General features: G+C 35.6%; 1 protein-coding gene across 3 annotated transcripts; it reads right to left on the minus strand.

The window, feature by feature from the left end:
* Positions 1-18,739: 18,739 nt before the first annotated feature.
* Positions 18,740-23,368, minus strand: LOC126829685 (protein sprouty homolog 2). Of its 3 annotated transcripts, none has more exons than XM_050559775.2 (2): positions 23,229-23,368; positions 18,740-21,451 (listed from the first exon to the last, which is right to left on the minus strand). In XM_050559775.2, the coding sequence occupies exon 2, from the start codon at positions 21,392-21,394 to the stop codon at positions 20,588-20,590; it is 807 nt and encodes a 268-aa protein (XP_050415732.1). In that variant the 5' UTR covers positions 21,395-21,451; positions 23,229-23,368; the 3' UTR covers positions 18,740-20,587. The 3 variants fall into 3 exon arrangements, with proteins under 3 accessions (XP_050415732.1, XP_050415731.1, XP_050415733.1); XM_050559774.2 differs by lacking the exon at positions 23,229-23,368 and adding an exon at positions 22,709-22,939; XM_050559776.2 differs by lacking the exon at positions 23,229-23,368 and adding an exon at positions 22,347-22,655.
* Between the last annotated feature and the right edge of the window lie 587 nt (positions 23,369-23,955).

Below are 23,955 nucleotides of genomic sequence, written 5' to 3' on the forward strand. Positions count from 1 at the left end.
TCCAGCTGTCAAGGGATCTTTTACGTGCACGCCAATGTGTACGCGGGACCTCGGTTTTTTGTCCCATCTGAACGACTAGACAGCTGTCCTTGTCAGGCCATCCATCCTGCATCACTGACAAGGGGGAAACCACGCCGAAAAATCTGAATGAACTTTCTCGGCCAATGCAGGGATCGAACACCCGACCTCCAGGCTAGCGAGCCAGCGTCTTACCCACTTAGCCACATGATCCCCCCGGAATAATATGTTATTTTTATTTGATTTATTTCTTTGAGAAAATGAAGTGAAATGAAATGTGGTTTAACGTCCTACTGTTCTGATCTGAACTGGGCTACTGAAGACGGGCATACGCCATACAGTATGCTATGAGGGAAATTTTGACCGGACAGCGGCACTACGGCCTACTCTTATATCGAATTCCAGCTGTCAAGGGATCTTTTATGTGCACGCCAATGCGTACGCGGGACATCGGTTTTTGAACCATCCGAACGACTAGACAGCTGTCCTTGTCAGGCCCTCCGTCCTGCATCACTGACAAGGGAGAACCACACCGGAAAATCTGTATGAACTTTCTCGGCCAATGAAGGGATCGAACACCTGATCTCCACGCTAGAATATTTCTTTGAGGAATGGGGTAAGTATGTCCTCAAGCTGAACACTAAAGACTGTGGAGAGTTTGAACAAAATAAGTGATATAAAGAAATTTGTAAGTTTGCTTTGTATGTAACCTGGCACGAGACAGTGTCTAGTCCTTCGAATGGTACGAAAACTGAGGTCTCGTGTACACATTGGCGTGCACGTAAAAGCACACTTGACAGTTAGAATTCGAAAAAAGGTTAGGTCGTAGCGCCGTTGTCCGGGCACAATTTCCCTCATAGCACACTATTTGGTCGTCTTCGTTAACCCAGCAAAGAAGGACGTTAAACCGCCAATCTGATTAAAAGACAGATCTATATTTCGTTTCGTTATTTTTTTTATACTTTCGATGGCCTACACTACATAAAGTCAGGAGTCATAAGATCGGCTTTTGACCGTATGACGTCAGACATTTGATTAACAAATCAGCGTTGCTGTTTCTAGTGGGTTTCCCACAGTTCCGTGCACCTCGCGCCAAAAACTCGCCGTAACAGGCCTTTTCATTGGCTAATCCCTCACATCATCCACAACACGGCTTATATAACAACTCTACGAGATCCTAGTCTAGTAAATAGAAGTAAAACGAAATTTTGAACTATAAAAAAACGAAACGAAATAGGATCTGTGTTTTAATTAGTTTGTTAAACCCCATTTGAAAACGATATATATATTTTAACAACCACTAAGTAAATAATAGGATAAACTCACCAAATTGAATTTTCTCTGGTCTGGCCCAAACTGTATTATACACCAAATCTCATCGTGTCTGTACAGTCAGGAATTTGTAGATTCCGTTAATCGTCACCAAACTTTGACAGCAGTACTCCACTCTTTAAACGTTGATTACTCCCAGCATTTACTTTGGTGGGACAAGCCTGGGCTGGGATCGAACTCGATACTCCATGCGTTGATTTCGTGATATCACCGTAGAGGAAATTAATGCAGTTCTCTTCACCAATATTCAAAGTGTAAAGGTCCTGGGCCCGTTTTCGTAAAAACGTAAACTAAAATATTTTAAGAAAGAAGCCTTTTCATTCGCTGGGAGCTTAAATTTGTACTAGGAGTTTAATCCTTTAGCAATGAAAATCCTGCTTTATTACAATACTTTAGTTTAAGAGTTCATTAATAAGACCCCCGCACGCTATTCATTAGATTTAAGGGGGTTGGATGGTCGAATAGTTAGAGCTTGGGTGTTGTATCATAAGGTCTGTCATTGAGTCAACTGGCGTGATTTCGATTCCCCGGTTGTACGTGACAAAGAGAAGGGTCACCTGTCCAGCCTTGTGGGTTTTCTCTTTAGCAGTGGGGTTTAACGACCACTCGACACAAACTAGGTAATTTCGGGACTAAATGGTTCAATTTCATTTTAGTAATTCGCTTGCGCGTAGGGGTCTTTAGCAGTGGGAGGAAACCGGAGAACCCGGAGAATACCCACGAGGTTGGACATAGTTAAAGAAACATCCCTATCAGTATGTAACTTGGTGCTTTCCATTTCTGGAAATAAATATGCTGACAAAGAACAATTAGAGGACAAATATACATCCTTGTGTATCACCAACAGGGTACTTATTGAGTCATTTTAATGGATATCGCACAAAGCTGATGAGTGCGGGGTATTAATCGGAATTTTCCGGCGTGGTTTCCCCTTGTCAGTAGTGCAGGACAGACGGCCTGACAAGGACAGCTGTGTAGTCGTTCGGATGGCAGGAAAAACCGAGGTCCCATGTACATATTGGCGTGCACGTAAAAGATCCCTTGGCGCAGTTGGAATTCGATATAAGAGTAAGTCGTAGCGCCGCTGTCCGGGCAAAATTTCCCTCATAGCACATTGTATGACGTATGCCCGTCTTCATTCGTCCAGTGGGACGTAAAACCCCATTTCATTTGATTATGTAACCTGGGACTTTCCATTTCTGGAAATAAATATGCGTATAATAAATAATTAGGGAACAGATATACACCCTTGTGTAACACCACCGGTAAGATTCGTCTTCTAAGGTACTTATTGGGTCATTTTAAAATGGATACCATACAAAGATGATCTCATCGTGCACTATACTGTCCTCCTCGCGGTGCGTGCATACTTACTTACACAATCCGGTGTCTGAGTACATGTTCATCCATGACAAAAGTGTGCATATTTCGAAAATATTGAGGCGTATGAAAATTGACACGTCCCATATTTCTTTACCATACATTATAACAGACATTAATTGGTGAATTATGCGTAAGATACGACTTTATTCGTGGCGTATATAAAAATGTCTCACCCCCACAAAGATGTCCCAAAACTAGGACAAGATGAGTTCAATGACACGCTACACTTTAAATGTGAAGGATTGTAACTGTAAATAAATTTATTAAGGATCAAACGTTGATGTCATAACCACCAGTTACATTTAACTTCCCGGGTTGGTTTTTTTTTTTACCTGACCTCGACCTTGGCTTACTGGTTGTAAAGGGACACGTGGTGTATTTTTAAATTCTTTTCAGTCGTAAATTAATATATCCAAACTAGACAAACTTGTTGAAGGACCAATCCTTTATGTCAGCATGGATATACATGACATGGGCATTTTGATATCGAGAGGGGGTTGGGTGACCGAATAGATTAAGAGATATATTACTGAGTCAAGTGCCGTGATTTCGGTCGCCAGTTTGTGGTTTTTTTCTGGATCCTCCGATTTCCTCCCACAGCTAATGACCACTACGCGCAATCAAATTATTGACATAATATTGAACCATATGTAAGTCCCGAAATGACCTAGTTTGTGCCGAGTGGACGTTAAACCCCATTTTTTTCTATCTGTACAACTTGTTCGGTTTTCTCCTATCTGCTGTATTATAGGATGGGTCATAGTCACATTTTTGCTATTCCGCTGTAGACAGTAAATTGATGATACCGGTGACCACAGTCTATAAACAGGGTCACCTTTTTAAATTTATGGTCAAATGGTGACCTATCCTATAACAACTCTCTTGAATTGTTGCTGATTACACACCACTGCACTGTTTTCCTTTAGTTAATGTTCAATCTCTACATTCAATAAATAATGGGGGGGGGGGGGCCACGGTGGCTAAGTGGGGAAGACGCTAGCTCGCTAGCTTGAGGTCAGGTGTTCGATCCCTGTATTGGCCTAGAAAGTACATCAAGATTTTCCGACGTGGTTTTCCCTTGTCAGTGGTGCAGGACGGAGGGCCTGATAAGAACAGTTGTCTAGTCGTTCGGATGGGACGAAAAACCGAGGTCCGGTGTATATATTGGTGACATACACGTAAAAAATCCCTTAGCAGTTGGAATTCTATACGAGAGTAGGCCGTAGTGCCGCTGTCCGGGCAAAATGTCTCATAGCACACTGTATGGCGTATGCCCGTCTTCATTAGCCCAGTTCGGAGCAGAACAGTAGGACGTTAAACCCCATTTCATTTCATTTCATTTCCATAAATAATGGCAATTTTGATTCCCCATACCACCGCGTTCAATATTCCATATGTTATATATGAAGCTGCAGTTCACAGGCACATGTCCAGAAATGAGATCTGGGGAATTACCCGCGAATTTGATAAATTCAGAAGCTCTGAGACAAGATTTCCTGCTCATTTATGATCGTTAGCAACATTGTGCATTATTAGGAGATTGCTGTTGTCTCTCAAGGGTTTAGGTACCTATGCTCATGTCACATACGAGAAAGTACGAAGACAGAAATTTGGCTAAGGGCTGGATTTGACCTTAGTAGAGGAAGCACACCATTGGAAATCATACATTGTATAAATAAAGACATAATCTCCCCCACACGCACACACAAAAAATACTCATTCGTACACAACGTCTCCAGCATCGCTTTTTGTAAGTATACCATATTATCAATATATAACAAATGTGTGGGTATATTTTGTAAGTATATCAAATTATGCACAGATATACCTAATAATCAACGCATGTGTGTGTATATGTATATATATATATATATATATATGTTGTAAGTATATAAAATTATGCAGAGATATAGCTAATAATCAACGAATGTGTGTATATACGTCTGAAATATACTAAATTATGTATGATATACTCATTATATAACAAATATGTGTATATGTTGTGGGTATATCACATTATGCATAGTTTCAATACATGTATATAAGGAATAACGAATGTGTATAGGTTTTTAAGTATACCAAATTACATGTATTTATAGATACTATAAGTAATATTCAAACACCGTTAACAAGTACAATCTAAGTAAAAACTTGGCTTATTTTAGGTCTCATGTCACAAGAATAATATGTATTGTGTTTTGCAATACTCTGGTTGAACCGGTGCAACACAGATAATAGTCTGGGATTGTATGTTGTCTTTTTTTTTTGTCTTCATGCTTGGTATGTTTCCAAATTTATATAACATATCTTCATTGTTACTTCAGCCGATACTTTAGACAAAACTCTATAATACGTTTCTGTAGGGCTTTATACCTGTGTATAGAGCAGTTGTTCAGTCCGTGACGGTCACAACACTATTCAAATTTCATTCTCAAGCATATTTCTAAAATATTTTTTATTTTCCAATTCTTTCCTTAATAATTTTATTATGTGTCGGCTGACATATGATCTTGTAGTAATTTATTATATATTATCTATCAAATATTGAAGCATGTATACGTTGTAATAATGTCTAATATTGAAGCATGTATACGTTGTATTAATGTCTAACCTTAAAGCGTGTATACGTTTTATTAATTTGTGTGTATTATGTTTTCAATATTGATGCATGCCTTTATCTGAGTTTTGAAGGAGGTTACATCATATTGAAACCGGACACAAATAAAAAAATAAATATAGAAGGGAAAAATACATTTGGGATGAGATCATCAGTTTGACTTCCTGTGACGAGAGAGAGAGAGAGTTTAACGTCAACTCGACACAAACTAGTTAATTTCTGGACTAACATATGTTTTAATTTTATTTCATTAATTCGCTTGCTCGTAGGGGTCTTTAGCAGTGGGAGGAAGCCGGAGGACCCGGAAAAAACCCACAAGGTTTGACAGGCGACCCTCCTCCTTGTCACGTACAACCGGCGGGGAATCGAAACCACGCCAGTTGATTCAATGACAGACCTTATGATACAACGCGCACAGGCTAACCATTCGGCCATCCAACCTCCCAGTAATGAAGATGAGCCCCCCCCCCACCCTTTAATGAAGGTGATATCCTTATTTAATGTTAGACTGTTTATATTATGTTACCTTAGAGTAAGAACTGTACAAGCCCCAAGATTAGTTGTCAAACTGTTAAAAAGCCAAACAATGTGGTGTAACAACTTTATAAAGCACGGTGATGAATGCTAAACTTAGTTAAATTGGATATGTTACCTGCACAGAAGGTGGTCAAACAAGAATATGAGAAAAAAATAACTCATAAATCAGGTCGATGTCGTCTGTACTGACGAGTGTAATAAACCTCGTTAACAGTCTCGTTTGAAAAGCTTTAAAACATTTACCTAGTTGTTTCCCCTTTTGTACTTACATTGCCCCAAACCGCTTCAACTAGGGTCCCTAAGACTTCCAAACCGTTCTAACCAGGACCCCTTAGACTGTCCCAAACCGTCCTAACTAGGACCCCTTAGATTGTCCCAAACCGTCCTAACTTGGACCCCCTAGAAGGCCCCAAACCACCCTAACTAGGACCCCTTAGACTGTCCCAAACCTACCTAACTAGGACCCCTCCCGGTCCCAAGCCGACCTAACTATCACCCCTAGGACCGCCCCAAACCACCCTAACTAGGACTCCTTAGATTGCCCCAAACCGACCTAACTAGACTCCTTAGATTGCCCCAAACCAACCTAACTAGGACCCCTAGGACCGTCCCAAACCACCCTAACTAGGACTCCTTAGATTGCCCCAAACCGACCTAACTAGACTCCTTAGATTGCCCCAAACCAACCTAACTAGGACCCCTAGGACCGTCCCAAACCACCCTAACTATCACCCCTAGGACCGTCCCAAACCACCCTAACTAGGACTCCTTAGACTGCCCCAAACCGACCGAACTAGGACCCCTAGCATCGTCACAAACCACCCTAACTAGGACTCCTTAGACTGCCCCAAACCGACCTAACTAGGCCCCCATTAGACTGCCCCAAATCGCCCTAACTAGGGTCCCTTAGACTGATGATTTTTCATGAAATATTTTTCATTGATTTTGCGCAAATCGTTATTTAGAATGTAGTTCGTGTACCATATTAATGTTTCTATGTCTAGACAGACGTTCGTAGAATGCGGTTAATGTAAACCTATTCTTAAAAATCAATGTTATAAAGCTGTATTTGAATGGGATATCTTTGCAATTTTAGTGTAGTCGTTATAGACGAGTTGCATTGTATTTGAATGTAATAACATTGCAGTTTTCATGTAGTCAGTATACACGAGTTGCATTGTATTTGAACGTGAAAACATTGTATTTGAATGTAATAACATTGTATTTGAAAGTGAAAACATTGTATTTGAACGTGAAAACATTATATTTGGTGTGATAACATTGTACAGGTAGTTGAATGTAGTAGTAATATAGTCATATTGTATTCTATTGTAATGTATTGACATTATACATGAATATACTCAAATGTGCTGACGTTGTATTGTATGAGAATACGTTAGCATTGCATATGAATGTGACAACATTGTATTTGAATGTGAAAATTTTGTATCTGTATTTGACAACATTGTAATTGAATGTGATAATTTTGAAATTGAATGTGATAATTTTGTAATTCAATGTGATAATTTTGTATGTGATAACATTGTTTGTATTTGTATGTGATTATATGTATGTAACAACATTGTATCTAAATGTGATAACATTGTATCTACATGTAAATGTAACAACATTGTACCTAAATGTGATAACATTGTATCTAAATGTGACAACATTGTATCTAAATGTGATAACATTGTATCTAAATGTGATAACATTGTATTTGAGGTAACAACATTGTATCTAAAAGTGATAACATTGTATCTAAATGTGATAACATTGTATTTGATGTGACAACATTGTATCTGAATGTGATAACATTGTATTTAATGTGACAACATTGTATCTAAATGTGATAACATTGTATTTGATGTGGTTTCGCGTGTTATATCATCCAGAATGCAGAGACTGGGTGAGTATCTTCTACATGTAAATCTAAAATACAGGAATTCTAAACGGGCAAATTTTTTATAAGTCAAACAGCGACGAACATTTGTTAAGCAACTGAAAAGAGCAAAGAGGAACAATAAAATCAGAGACCACATGAAGAGTGGAATTTAACTCCGCACTAAAACCGTTATTAAAGAAAAACATCCAAATTCTACGTACTAATAATAAAAGTCGTTTATTGTTCTTTACTTGTAGACAATCAGTTTTTTGTGACGTGTTTTATTTCTGGTTGAAAGAATATTGCTCCATATGACATTCCAGAAACTAAAAACATTTGGCTAGATCTATATTTTATTAGCCTTTGTTTGCTGCGTTGTTAGCATAAAATAGGATCCGTGTTTTCCCCTGATAATGTCAGAAATCACTTCCCTGTCTGCGAGAGTAATGATGTACGATTTCACCAGGAAAAGTTGAAGCATTGATTTTAAAATTTTAAAGAAATGTCTGGGGTTTTTTGGAGTTTTTTTCTTTTTTATCTGAAATACTTCTTTTAGGCTGATAGTGGGATTTGGGGGGTGGGGGTCTTCTTTTGTGATTATAGATTTCATAAATAATTCTCAAAACTCATGATCTGTCATGCATTTATTTAAATCTGTGGAATTTGAGGGCGCACAAGATTAATCGTGGAGGGGACAATAACCTCAATTGAAATTTATTAAATGGTGAAATTTGAAACCCTATATTGTAGACACATGTCGGTTACGCTGTGTGTATATATATATATATGTATGGTTGGTAATTTTCTTCTCTCTCTCCCTCTCTCTGTTTTGTTTGTAGCAATGTAATATTATATATGAGACCTATACAATGTTTAACACGGCTACTATAATAGAAGGCCAATACAAAATATCATAATTTATATTAGACAAAAACAAGGAGATTCGTCGTTGGGTAGGATGTTCAACTCAATTAAAATTTCAACTTTAGAAATATGTAACTTATTTTTTCTCCCTATTTATATAGCTATAATTAATGGTGAGTGTCGTACACGGGGCATAATATACACGTACTGTAAGTACTCCTGGTAGATCACCCGATCTTACTTCTCAATAGATGTAATTTCCTCCCCATTATTTTAGCTATAATTGATGATGAGTGTCGTACACGAGGCATAATATACACGTACAGTACGTCCTTCTGGTAGAGCGCCTAATCTTACTTCTCAATAGATGTAATTTCCTCACCATTATTTTAGCTATAATTAATGGTGAGTGTCGTACACGAGGCATAATATACACGCACGTCCTCCTGGTAGAGCACCTAATCTTACTTCTCAATAGATGTAATTTCTTCCACATTATTTTAGCTATAATTAACACCGAGTGTCGTACACGAGGCAGAACACACACGTACAGTAAGTACTCCTGGTAGAGCACCTAATCTTACTTCTCAATAAATAGATGTAATTTCCTCCCCATTAATAGCTATAATTAATGAAGAGTGGCGTACACGAGGCAGAATATGCTCGTACTAGTCTTTCTAGAGCACCTGGTACCACCTTTTCGTTCTGTAAATATTTAAATGAGAAAATGGCTGAGATCTAGACAGACATATACACGTGTAAAGTGCATGCGTCAGATCAAAACCGGAATAAAATTTGGCGGGATTTTTTACATAACTGTACACAATAACAACCCTGAATGAATTCAAGGCTACATACACCCATAGTCAGTCCAGATTAAAACCTTCATACATATTCTTAGTCTTTTGATACGAAAATAAATGATATGAAATGGGTTTTTTACGTCCTACTTTTTTGCACCAACTGGACTGATGATGACGGGTATACGCCATGTAGTGTGCTATGGGGGATATTGTGCCCGGACAGCGGCACTACGGCCTACTCTTATATCGAATTCCATCTGTTAAGGGATCTTTTACGTGCAAGCCAATGTGTAAACGGGACCTCGGTTTTCTTCGTCCCATAAATGAAATTTTAAAATAATTTAATGATTGTATTCTTTTCTGTATGAAAACAATATAAAACCAGGGGGAATTAAAAATTAATTCAGAATTAAGATTTCTTTAATACCAAAATTTAAACCATTGTATATCAATCATGTTCAGCAGGAATGGGTCGCAAACAGGACAAATCAATAAAAGAGAATGCAATGAAACCTAGTTTAACGTCCTACTTTTCTGCATCGAATGGGCTATGAAGACGAATAAATCGATTTTAAGGATCGTAGTCATTCAGTGTACAGATTCTAAACAACAAGATGAATTTTTATTTTATTAATTTTTTTCTTTCTGTTCAGAAATCAAAAATTCTAATGTAATTAATTACAACTTTAACATATTCGACTGGGTCTAGAACAACGCTAGTGCCAAGCCAGCTTCATGAAGTTGCTGTCCTGAAGGACTGAGAAATACTTGTAATGCCTGAAAGCTGAAAGGCCCAAATGGGTCGTTTTCTCGGCCCAGGATCTAAATGCGCCTCCATTGACGCCCTGGGAATGTTACAAAGAATGTTCCTGTCATTATCACAAACGGCTGGGGAAACAGAAGAAGAGCTGCACATACATGTAAACCCGGTGGGCTCAACTAAAAAGTTCAGCACCATTGTGCAAAAACTGCTAAACGAGTAGTGTAAGGAATTAGATGTGGTCTATGTCCTGAACGATTGTTGTGGAGATTTAGATGTGGTCTATGTCCTGAAACACTGCACACATGAACGAGTGTCATGGAGAATTAACTGTGGTCTATACCCTGAACCTCGTGAAGCTTTACATACATGAAGAAATTCAACATATCCTGACTGGTGATAAGCAATCTGTGAAAATCGACACTGTGAAGGCAATGGCTAGCATATTAACCCACTTCACTCAGTTTGTTGACTACATTTTTTTGAACCCAGATAAAATTTCAAAATCACAAGCAACAAAATATTGACTGCTCTACACTAAACAGGTTTCATAGTGTCACTCATACAGAATAAAGGCCAAGTAATGGTAAAACGCATCCTAGATACATAATATCACATATACAGTGTATTAGCTGAGTAATGGTAAAACGCATCATACATGCACAATATCAAATATACAGTGTATTAGTCGAGTAATGGTAAAACGCATCATACAGTGCATTAGTCGAGTAATGGTAAAACGCATCATTTAGCACAATATCAAATATACAGTGTATTAGTCGAGTAATGGTAAAACGCATCATACAGTGCATTAGTCGAGTAATGGTAAAACGCATCATACATGCACAATATCAAATATACAGTGTATTAGCCGAGTAATGGTAAAACGCATCATACATACATAATATCACATATACAGTGTATTAGTCGAGTAATGGTAAAACGCATTATAGATACATAATATCACATACTGTGTATTAGAAAGTTAATGGTAAAATACTAAAAACGTGTAGAAACGGCTGCAGTTCAATTTGCACTGGTCACGTATTTGACCGAACATAACTGAATAGAAATAACAATATTATTTTTTTAAGAATTGAATATGAATCACTTTATATACATTCAGAGTACATTAATATGTGCTTTTAGAAACATTTACGTCTACTTTAAGCAGGCCTGGAAATAACGGTTTTAGATGTACCTGACAAAATGTCAGGCACTAATGAAATAGTACCTAACATTTTCAACTTAGTGCAGACATGTATTAATAATATCAATAAAAAAGACAAATCAGTGCTAGACAAAATGACAGGCACCAGAGGTTTAGCGCCTGACAAAGCCTGAATCTGTGCCTGACATTGTCTGTGACAAGAGCCTTATTTCCAGGCTTAACTTTAAGGTTCCAAAGAATAGAGCTATACATCCTTTAATGTATTATTTTCCAATTCTACCTGTACTTCCCACAGTATTTTCTATAGCTCCATTAGTTAGTACAGTATGACCACACTAAACGTAAACAATATACATGTGCATACGACAAACCGGTGGACACGATACATAAACCTACATATAGCGTACATATGTACATGTAGTGTATTTGCGGTTTTTAAACTTGACATTACATCAACTTCTTAGAACACATTGATGTATTACAGTCCCTGATTGTCATTGGCATGTTTCTAATAAAATATCTAATTTGTCACGACTTAATCCACGATAATATAAACTGCAATTGATTATTTAATATACAGGAAAACAAAATCAAAATAGCGACCAGAGACTCGGTACACAAAACAATCGGTTTACTTATCGAAGTAAGTTGAAATTGAGTTTTAAATCGGTTTACTTGTCGAAATAAGTTGAAATTGAGTTTTTTTAAATTGGTTTACTTGTCGAAATAAGTTGAAATTGAGTTTTTAAATTGGTTTACTTGTCGAAATAAGTTGAAATTGTTTTGTTTTTTTAAATTGGTTTACTTGTCGAAATAAGTTGAAATTGAGTTTTTTAAATTGGTTTACTTGTCGAAATAAGTTGAAATTGAGTTTTGAAATTGGTTTACTTGTCGAAATAAGTTGAAATTGAGTTTTTAAATTGAGTTACTTGTCGAAATAAGTTGAAATTGAGTTTTTAAATTGAGTTACTTGTCGAAATAAGTTGAAATCAAATTTTGTTTTGTTTTTTTAAATTGGTTTACTTGTCGAAATAAGTTGAAATTGAGTTTTTAAATTGAGTTACTTGTCGAAATAAGTTGAAATCAAATTTTGTTTTGTTTTTTTAAATTGGTTTACTTGTCGAAATAAGTAGAAATTGAGTTTTTAAATTGAGTTACTTGTCGAAATAACTTGAAATCAAATTTTTAAGTTGGTTTACTTGTCGAAATAAGTTGAAATTGAGTTTTTAAATTGGTTTAATTGTGGAAAGAAGTCTAAATCTGTTTTTTAAATTGTTAGATCTTACGACTTAGCAATTCTGTAAACTGCGCAATAAACTATGTTTTTGTCGTAGGTCATTAAACTTTGCATACCGTATTTCATATCTGATTGACACCGAAAGCAGAAAGGGTGTTAAGAAAATGTGATGAAAAGAGATGGGGGTGAACGGCTAATCTTGTAGGTAAAACTTTCTGCTTTGAATAAACTTAAACGAATATCTGCCCATTTAAACGTAATTACACACATTGTAAACATATGATTGGAATAGAAAAACATTATTAAAGACAACACATGCTTACATTACAAAAGCCTTATTAATGAAAACGCATACGTTAAATTCGTACGCGTATACACATTTATATGTAGGTCTTGAGATGAATATCTGGGACATATGCTAGAAAGACTCGAGATTATTCTTCCTCCCTATGTCTGCCATCATTCTATACGAGTATTGCAAACCATATGGCCTGCTAGAATATGTGAATGACCCATATGTAAATGTGAAATTCCTGGCCTCGATTAGTCATTATCATATTAAATACGATAAGCAGGAGAGATGATTAAAATATAGGACATGGTGGTTATATTAAAGGTTACATTTACATACAGTCTGATATTTCATAATTATATATGTATATAGTATTGTTGTATACATGATACATTATATACATGTACATAATACACAATACATAATATAAATGTACATAATATACAATACACATACATTTAATATACATGTACTACATTGTATACATATGCACTATACACATAATTATGTACATAAAATACTATACAATATACATGTACATAATGCACTGCATATATACATGTACATAATATACATGTACATAATATACTAGATATATACATGTATATAATATAATATATACACTACATAATATACACGTACATAATACATATACATGTACATAATATAATGTATACATGTACATGTACATAATATACACATATACATGTACATAATATACACATATACATATACACTTCATACATCTACATAATACATTGTATACTACATACATGTACACTACATACATGTACACTACATTTGTATATACGTGTACATAATATACTACATATATACATGTACATGTACATAATATAATATATACATGTACATAATATGTACACTATGTACATGTACGTTGTAATATATATTTTATACAGAGCGTGAATATGTTGGACCTAATAAATGTACAAGTACATGTACGTACATGTGCATTTGTAATTATATTATTAAGAGTAGCTAGCAATTGCCGTCATTGCATATCGCATTTTATCCCGGTTGGTATGACGTTACATGTATAAACCTTATTTTGTTTCATGACAATATGGTTGAATTGGATTGTACGTGTGCTGTTGTGAAGGGTTGAAATACATGTATGTTAGAAATATGTCATTATTTACCATGTATGAGATATATATATATATATATATATATCAGGTACAATTAAAATGACAACAAAATACTTGTTTCAACATCTGCTACATGTATGTGGTCTACGTGGTTTCATTTTTCTATATTTATTTCTGTTATTTTTTTTTTTTTTTTTTTTTTGAACGGCTAAAATTCTTTTTTAAAAACTGAATTGTGGTGCGAATAGTTCACTTGATTAAAGTACATACATGGATCTTTATTCGGTACGGTTGTTTCTACTTTAATGAAATGGTGATTAACGTCCTACACTTCTGCATCGACCGGGCTAATGAAGACAGAGTTTCTAATTTAAATAAAGTTAAATGAGTTTAATGTGCTACTTTTCTCAAATGAGCCACAGTGGCTCAGTTGGTGAGACTCCGGTTCGATAGTCTGGAGGTGGCATGTTCGATCGGTTCAGGGCGGAGGGTCTGACAAGGGTAGCTGTCTAGTCGTTCGGATGGTACAAAAACCAAGTCCTGTGTATACATTGGCGTGCGCGTAAAAGATCCCTTTTTATGTGAAAGCCGGCGAGTACACGTGACCTAGGATTTTTCTCGGTCAACACAGGGATCGAAGCCAGACCACCTTACTCACTGAGCCGCCGTGGCTCTAATTTATCACCGTGAATGGAAGCGTAAATTAAAACCTTTTCCTTTTTCGCTCTGTGTAAAATTTCCTGTATCAAATTTAGAAAAAAATACACAACCTTCTCGTTTGTCGAAAGCCTTGAACCAATTCTCCTTGAATATGTCAATGAAAAGGTCATGTGCCATTTTCATAAAACAATATTTGTACATAAGTACTGCGACTGGCAACATTAACATATCCACGTAGCCAGGCTTTTTTTGTACATTAAGCTCAGGTTAATTCAAGAGACTTTTCGTTCGTTCATTCATTATTTTTTTTTTAAATAAAAAGCTCTACTCACAAATCAGCACGTATATTTACATTACAAATTACACACCGAATTCTACCGGGAGAGTTCATTTGTTTTCGGTTGTTGGTGTGTTCTCGGTTATTTCTCGGTTGCTCTGTTTTATTTAATTAAACATCAAGATCCAAATGAAAAATCCATATTTTTCTTAGGTGTGATAAAAATAAAATAAAACCAAGTACAAACAATCCAAACCATTAGACGAAATTCGAAGTCCTAAAAAACGGTATAGGCAAAATAGTGTAATAAGGCAAATAGTGTAATCAGCATATAATAATATCTACATGTATATGAATAATGCTGATATTTAGACGTGAATAATAGCATAATGCCTAATCGTCGATATCTTTTTTAAAAAAATAAATAAATAAATATAATAGGCAGAGGATATTCATCATAATATATACATATTTAATTTATTTTCCAGTCTTCATTAACTCAGTCAGAGCAGAACAGTAGGACGTTAAACCCCATTTCATTTCATTTCATTTCCATTCATGGTGTATGCCCGCCTTCATTAGCCCAGTCAGAGCAGAACAGTAGGACGTTAAACCCCCATTTCATTTCATTTCCATTCATGGTGTATGCCCGCCTTCATTATCCCAGTCAGAGCAGAACAGTAGGACGTTAAACCCAATTTCTTTTCATTTCATTTCCATTCATGGTGTATGCCCGCCTTCATTATCCCAGTCAGAGCAGAACAGTAGGACGTTAAACCCCATTTCATTTCATTTCATTTCCATTCATGGTGTATGCCCGCCTTCATTAGCCGAACCGGTGCAGAAAAGTTAAACCCCATTTCATTTCAATTTATTCACTTTAACCCAATTCGGTCATAATTTGGTTTTTTTATTATTATTATTATTAATGGTTGTGAATGTTAGACTATTTGTATTATTTATTGTTATATTTTTATTATTCATAAGCTTACATGATTAATTGTGTGCCAATCAGGCTTCGTGTACTATTTTAGAAATTACATGTACCACCGTGATATATAATGTATAATACAGTAAATACTGTAAAACAACATTACATAGATGTACATGTACATTGTAATTTCTTTACTAAGAGATTTAGTAATTGAACATATTAACACACGGTTTAATTGTACAATACACAATTACTGGATTTATTAACTGTGCGACATTTTGACGAGGATTCCCTCAACAACAACAACAAAAAACCCAACATAATTTTTATGCTTGATAATGATAAGAAAATATTTGTCGAAACGTCGCGCTATATGTGTGTATAAACCAGTGATTGTTTACTATATAGATTGTGTTTTTTTATTGTGCTCAATCGCTAAATTCTGTTTGACATAACCTGTCCAGTGTATGACAACCGACAAAACATTTATGTACAGCAACATGTAAGTATAACCAAAACTACAGGGTATTATATTCTTTTCTTTTTTTACTCGTGGAATCTCTGCTTTTTTTTTTTTAAAAAAAACCAACAAAATCATGTACATATAGCTACATGTACATTGTATAACAGAAACAATGTATATAAATGTATATTTTTTCTCGTGGAGCAGCAGGACTTTTGTTTTTAAAAATTGGTAAATCCCAGTTGATTTTATCTCATGGAGCATCTGGTTTCTTTTATTTGTTAAAAAAGTAAATGATTTTTTTTTTTTATAAGCAGTATTTTTATTCAGATTTGTATCTGAATAGGGATTGGCGATCTCCCTAAATTTCCCCTGCAGATACACGTACATGTATCATTAAGAAATACACAGTGCATCCAACGCCGATGGATATCATTTAGAAACACACAGCACACATTTTGCACAAACTATTATATAAGCCGTTTACTGTAATTCATGAATCACAATTTCTAGGGTAGATTTCCGGTTATCATGAATAGTGAACCTTTCTTGTCGATCTATTAACACATAAACCTATATAATTTCTGTAACCACCCTCCTCCATTATTCATGTCGAATGGCGGTCTCTCTCAGTGAGTTGTGGGCTTCCCAACAATTCCTACTTGAACAGCCTCAGACAACAGGATAATAGGAAGTCGACTATTTAATATTACATATCCTGCTGGTCTACTTAAACTGTGGAACGGCGTGTTTATATATTTAATATCGAATACGTTAAATCGCTTTAATTTTTATTCCCATAGACGTTTGATAATTTATAGGAACATGTATACTAATGTAGGTGAAATACAGTTATGTTTTAATTGCATAAATTAAATTTCCTTACTGTTTACCCATAAACGTAGGATTCTATATTTTAGTGTTGTTGGGGATGTGTACATGTATGGACCATGTTCGAACAGTTACATGTATGTTTTAATTTTGTTAGAATGACTGTCCAAGGTAATTTACTTTTTTTAGGAATATGTACATGTACATGTAATGGCTGTACTCTAAGTCATTTTCTTAGGATATGTACATGAAATTGTAAATTTGAAACAGCTGTACTATACATTTTGATAGAAGTTTACATGTAATTTGTGATGGCTGTACTATGGGTTATTTGATGGGAGTTTACATGTTATTTGTAATGGCAGTACTTCCAGTCATTTTGTTAGGAGTTTACATGTAATTTGTAATGACAGTACTGTGGGTTATTTTGATAGAAGTTTACATGTAATTTGTAATGGCAGTACTCTGGGTTATTTTGATGAAAGTTTACATGTAATTTGTAATGACAGTACTGTCCTTCCTACATGTATTTTCACTTACATGTATATTATGAATATTTAAATAAAATGTCTTAATGAATGATTAGGAGAAACTAAATTATGTTTCTTTTTCCACATTGAGCCTCTGTAGCACCACAGCGCATTAGAAGGTAATTTAAATAGGGGCCCCTTCGGTGTACATCTCCTTACAGTGTTCATGCACAGGTCCCTTTGGTGTACATGTAGCCAACAGTGTACATATGCCCCCTACAGTGTACCTACATGTAGCTTACACATTTAAATCATGGAATTGTTTTTCTCTGACAAGAGTTATTTCTAATATTCACAAAAATGTATTTCTGGAGAAAAATGTACAAGTAGCATTCATTCATCCTTTCTTTTATATTCATTCATTCTTTCCTTTATGTTCATTCATTCATTCATTAATCACAGATGTCTCATTTTACAAGTATATAATCCAATGGTGCCTTCCTGTTCCTGAAAAACATAGACATATCAAAAAAAAAAACCCCTCAAAAGTCAGATTGTACTGAAAGGGACTAAGTCTTACAAATATTTCCATAATTATAAAGGTGGACGCATTGTACATGCATACTGTACTGTATGTATGCATATCAGACTGTTGAATGGCAACAATAGCTATCAAAAGACAACTCTCACGATTGGTGAATTAATGCATCTGGGTAATGCATTAAGTGTTTAGTGCATTCGACATCACATTATGCATGGCCTTGGTTAGCAGTAGCTATTGATAACAACGTTTATACAGGGTCAGACCAGGGTCCTGATGCATTGACATGATGGAGGGAACAAACGTGCAAAGATTTGGCGCCGTTTTCAATTCACTCTGAACACTCTATTCCTATACAGGTAAGGACCTAAATTCTCAGAGATTCTGATTTTATTAAATGGTCGGGTAATCCCCCCAGACTTTACGTCAACTTCAAGTTGTCTCCATCGTGGAACCCAAATGATCAAATTCCTGAACATGCCCCCTTGGGACACAATTAATTATATTTTGGGTTTTTTTGGGGGGAGTGAAGGGGATTAAAAACAGAACACATAATTTCATAACAGCAACAATACTTTATACAACTGCTTTCATAGACTGTGCAGCATCTATTGTTTCTATATATATATACACATTATTCTTCGTACTGATACACTCACCAAACCGTGTACATTTCACATCACCACGGTTTTAAATGACTGTCCTTTTCACAGATGAGGGGGAGATTTATCAGGGAGTGGGGAAAATTGTTCATAATGAAATTACCCTCCCCCCTCCTCCCCCATTCTCCTTGTGAACTATATCAGTCACCATAACAACTGTCTACTGTCTCAACAGCAGTGTTAAAATTCACAATAAATATAGCCTATTTTATATAAAGTAGTCCTAAAATCTTTACATAGAATATAGCACAATAAATATATGTTTTTTCTCAAGCAAACAAGAAAAATGATGACAAAGCACTGTACTAAATCCAAAAATGTACATGTACAGATATCTGAAACAGACTTTAAATCACATGAACAAGTATGAAGGAAAAATCAATTCCCATTTTTTTTTTCTCAAAATTAAAAATCTTGTTTCTGGATATTCTATGTAATTTTTGTTTACAAAAAATATCCAAAATGTTTGTACATGTAGGCCCTATTTTTGCTCCAGGCAATCAAAAGTAAATGTATAAAATTAAAGTGTAAAATTTATATCGAAAATTCAGACCTAGAGAACTTTGTCTATTATTTTTCCATTAGGATTATCCTGTAAGAAATCCATAATAATAATGAAATAATTTGATGATGTCAACAAATACATTTCTAAAAACTTAACTTTTTATGATGAAATTCGTGACTGTTATTCATTGATGGCAAGGTGTATGGACAAGGTTCAAAATGAGGGGGATTGGTTCATTAGATTAGAAACAGTCACAAATAAGAAATGATTTATAGATAAAAAAAAAGAAAGGGGGGGGGGGGAATACATTATAATAATTTGACAATGAGAACAGTACTGTACTTACATTAAATATACTGACATTAATGAACATCAGCTCCCAACAAAACTGAAGACACCTTACCCGCAAGATCAGGCCTATATATGTCACATCCAAAATTGTCTGAACACATGATAAAAATTTCGTAACAAGAATCCTACCTCCTCCATGATGATAATTTAAGAATAACAAAGATTTAAATATCTCCAATCTTTTAACATTTACATTTAAATCCTAGGGAAACGGACACAACAGACACTATAAAAGATATACTGTAATCATAATAATAATATATTCCATTCAATAATTTTGGTTATTGGGGAGATAAACCAACACCATCATTTTGTTTTATCAGTAATCCTGTTATCTTGGTTTTGAAAACACTTTTCCTTGAATAAACTCCATCGTAGAAAGATTCCTGATTTTTACACAAAATTTTTTTACAAGCATCTATATATTTCACTGGTTAAGTACATATGCACGGTGCTTTAAAGCCACTGGGTCCATTTTTTTTAGTTTACAAAATAAAACTGTTGAATGGGGTGGATTCCAAAATACAAAAAAAGAAAAGAAATAAATTTCATAAATTTTGAAACGAATACTGAGAAATAATTTAACATATATATCTGGTCTCCTTTCCAATTTAGTTCATTTGTTATTTAATAATGCCCAGAACGTGCAACTTAACAATTCCATTGGCACATAGAGCACATGAATAAAACATCTAAATCATAGTTGCTCCAAATCCAAAATATAGATAATAACTGTCTGACATTTGTATATATATATACTGATAGACCTGTCAGAATTTCATCCTATTCACAACAATCTTTTACTGTACATACATGTATACACCCGCTTTAAGATCACTCCACTTTACGTGGACTGTAAATGCCGTTAATTTGGCCATTTTTTTTTCATGCACTCGAACTGTCCGACTCTATAAGCAGTCTGCGAGTCTGAGAGTGTTTGGATGAGCATTTGCCCTTTTTCGTAGAGCCACCACATTGGCACCCTTTTTTGCGACACTTGTTATAGCATGTGGTGAAAGCTTTCATGCATTCCCGTACCGGCCAGTAACAGCAAAGACACGGGAAACAAACGGACATCATCGTGATGCAGGTCCACCTTTGAATACAGTGTGATCCCGAGCAGCAAGCACAGGGATCTTCATAGCAAGAGTTATCGTCCTGTCCGCCTGCACCGCAATGATAAAACGCTCCCTTCACTAAGCAAAAACACGTCGAGTATTCTAGGGCCTTTTCTGCGGACAATTCACATTTATCTCCACAGCACCAGCGTGATGGTAGCTCCCGTGGCTCCGTGCACGCAGCACAGCGACATAACCCACAGTTTTTACAAATAATCGACTCTGCGTGTCCATCGTCATTATCACCATTATCCTTCTTTAGTGGGGGCGACACCGACGTCGGCTGATTCGAAATAATATTAGTATTAGGATTCGAAAGTGTTGATCGGCTATTCCGAACGGTCGTCGGTAAACATATCCGAGGTGGCTGCGTCACATGTTGATGATGAATCGCAGGGGTCACACTTTTTAACGGATGTAACTTGTGGGGCCCAGGACTGTCCACATATTCATTTTGGGGCCTGGGGCCCGGTCGCACCTGGTTCAAGGTTATGGCTTGTGTGCCGGTTTGGGCATCTGGAGGTGGAAGAGCTCGGATGGTTGTCGCTCTCATTCCAGTTGTGTCTATAGGCATACTATTTGTTTCTAAAACACCAACAGTCTATCCATAACTCCACATTTTCAAAAATGTCTGCAATTAGAAATAAAATCACATAATTTCAATTCATGCTTAATCAATGTAAATTAAAGATACATTATGGGAGAGTTGGCAGTTCTCACTATAATAGTTAATAACCAGATCGTGTAAAGGCAATTTGCTGAAAATTTCATTCAAATTGATCCACTATGAACCGAGAACTAAGCGGTTGAAATTTCCACCTAGCCTCGATCATCTTTACTAAAGTCAGTACAATAAACAGCATAGTCTCGATTATCCATTTCATCGTTAAATCGTGAAGGAAAGTTATGCAGTAAATCGGCTCATAATCCACTAAAGATCGCAGGCTAGCGATGCCATCTAGAGTTGATTATGGTCTGGATAGGTTAATTAATGTCTAATTAATAATTTAGATAACATTTCAGGACTAAAGAAAGACTTGCAATAGACAGATTTAGCTCTTGCATAATATATGTTTAATCAATATATCACAAATTAATGTATGGACAAAATAACCAATTGGTATATGTAGACCATATACCTTCCTAGACGATCAAGCAAGTCTTCGAATTTCTTAAATGAAAATTATTGATGATAAAATTAACTTGTTATTCCAACGAAGGTAGAAAATTATTTTCAACAACATTTATTATTATACCGGTTGATAAATGTCATATTGTGTACCGCGGGTAATAAATGAAATAAGCAGAAATGATTGTATACTTTGCTTCTTTGCAAAAATTATATTCATTGGATATATTATATATATATATATATATTAAAATTGATCAACTTTAAATATTTTAAATTTACCATCAAATACAAATTTATATTCTAAATTTACCATCGAATCCAAATATATCTAAATTTACCATCAAAATTATATAAATAAAAAATTATAATAAAAATGTTCAAACACCTTACTGACCATGGACATGAAGTCAACATCAGAAAACTGATCAAACGAAAATCGAATGGCTTCACTCACGGTTACGTCCGATAACTGCAACATTTAACTGTCATTTCAAGTCAAATTGTCTCGCTGCCTTCACAAAATCTTTAAAACACAGCATCAGTGTGAGTTTAGAAAAACAATCTTGTCCCGTTGCTGGAAATTTTCCTGTACTCGTTCAAGTTGAATCGAAAGCAGCGCGCGGGCAGAGATGTCAGCCGCATAATATAGCCAGCTCGAACACTAGCGAACATAAAATCAACCAACCTACTCGACTCGACGATAAAAATCGGGCCATTTTCTAGCTGCCCGTCACATATAGCATGCAAAATACTTACGGCAAGATCCATTCGAACAATACACTTATGTTAATCCGAAGATAAAAACATCTTAAATTCAAAGAACTTGAAGTTTTCTACAAACGTACACTATTAGAAGTCTTATACGGTAAAAGCCAGTTCACTCTGAAATATGAACCAAAAACGCAAACTGACCTCCCATAGGACTTCCGGTCGGGTGAGTCGACTATGGATGTGGGGGAGTAAGAATAATTTAAAGATAATCCGTTCTCGCGCGATTGAAGCGGACAAATAGAATTACAGGATGCAAGAAAAACACCAGTATGAATATGAAGCACAGAAATAGTTTTGGAATAATATTAGAAGAACTGCACTGCAACAAAACATGAAGCCCACGCACTTGTTTGTTTATCTTATGCCAAATATGGTAATCTGCCGATATACCACGTGACTGTGATAGCAAACAAGCTGGGAACAGTCAATGAAAGAAATAAGCTGCGATACATTGAGTATCCCGCCAAATGACGGAAAACTAACTGAAGGTCCGGTTATATCTTACCCTTAATCTTCCTGACAGCTACGGAAAAACATCGTTAAGTGTACCATATGGCCGATTAATCCCAATCCCTTTATTTGAAACCAGCAAAACAAATAAAACCACATAAGAAATTAGGTCAACGTTTGTAATCTCGCATCCTTCGATCCTAGCTCTATATCGTTTCTCGTGCTATATGAATGAAAAGGCTCGCGCATGGCGCGTGGGATCTTATTTCTATTCCTCGTAAAATGACCTTTTTTAATATATCAAATTGAACAGGGTGAATTGAATGCGTGTCATTCGATGTCAAAAATCGTGTATTTATTTAATAGATTAGCGGGAATATTAAAACGCAGATCTTAATTTAAAACGTAGGCCTATATAGTCGGCTAGTATGTCAATAGCCTATATCGTCGTATCTCATACTTGAAAATTAGGGTAGTCTACCGTCGTAGTCTTCATTCATGTTAGAAGTCCAGATTTAATTACCGAGACAAGCTAGACGACTTTTTAAAACTAAATTAAACAGATGCGGATTTGTTTCTTCTTTTTGTTTTGGTTTTGTCGGTTTAAATAACAATCACCCTAGTGTGATAGTCATACCGATGGGACGAAAAGCGTGAACGTAAAGGAACCTTGACATAATTTGTTAGCCCCAGTTGTGAGAAAAGGGGTTTAAAATCCACTTGACACAAACGAGGTCATTTCGAGACTAACATTTTTATGGTTCTTTTTTATTTCAATAATT

This window comes from Patella vulgata, chromosome 8, assembly GCF_932274485.2.
Source record: "Patella vulgata chromosome 8, xgPatVulg1.2, whole genome shotgun sequence".
Taxonomy (NCBI): domain Eukaryota; kingdom Metazoa; phylum Mollusca; class Gastropoda; family Patellidae; genus Patella; species Patella vulgata.

Coding starts and splice junctions, on each gene's coding strand:
- LOC126829685 (XM_050559775.2), bottom strand. CDS start 21,394: ATGCCTATAGACACAACTGGAATGAGAGCGACAACCATCCGAGCTCTT.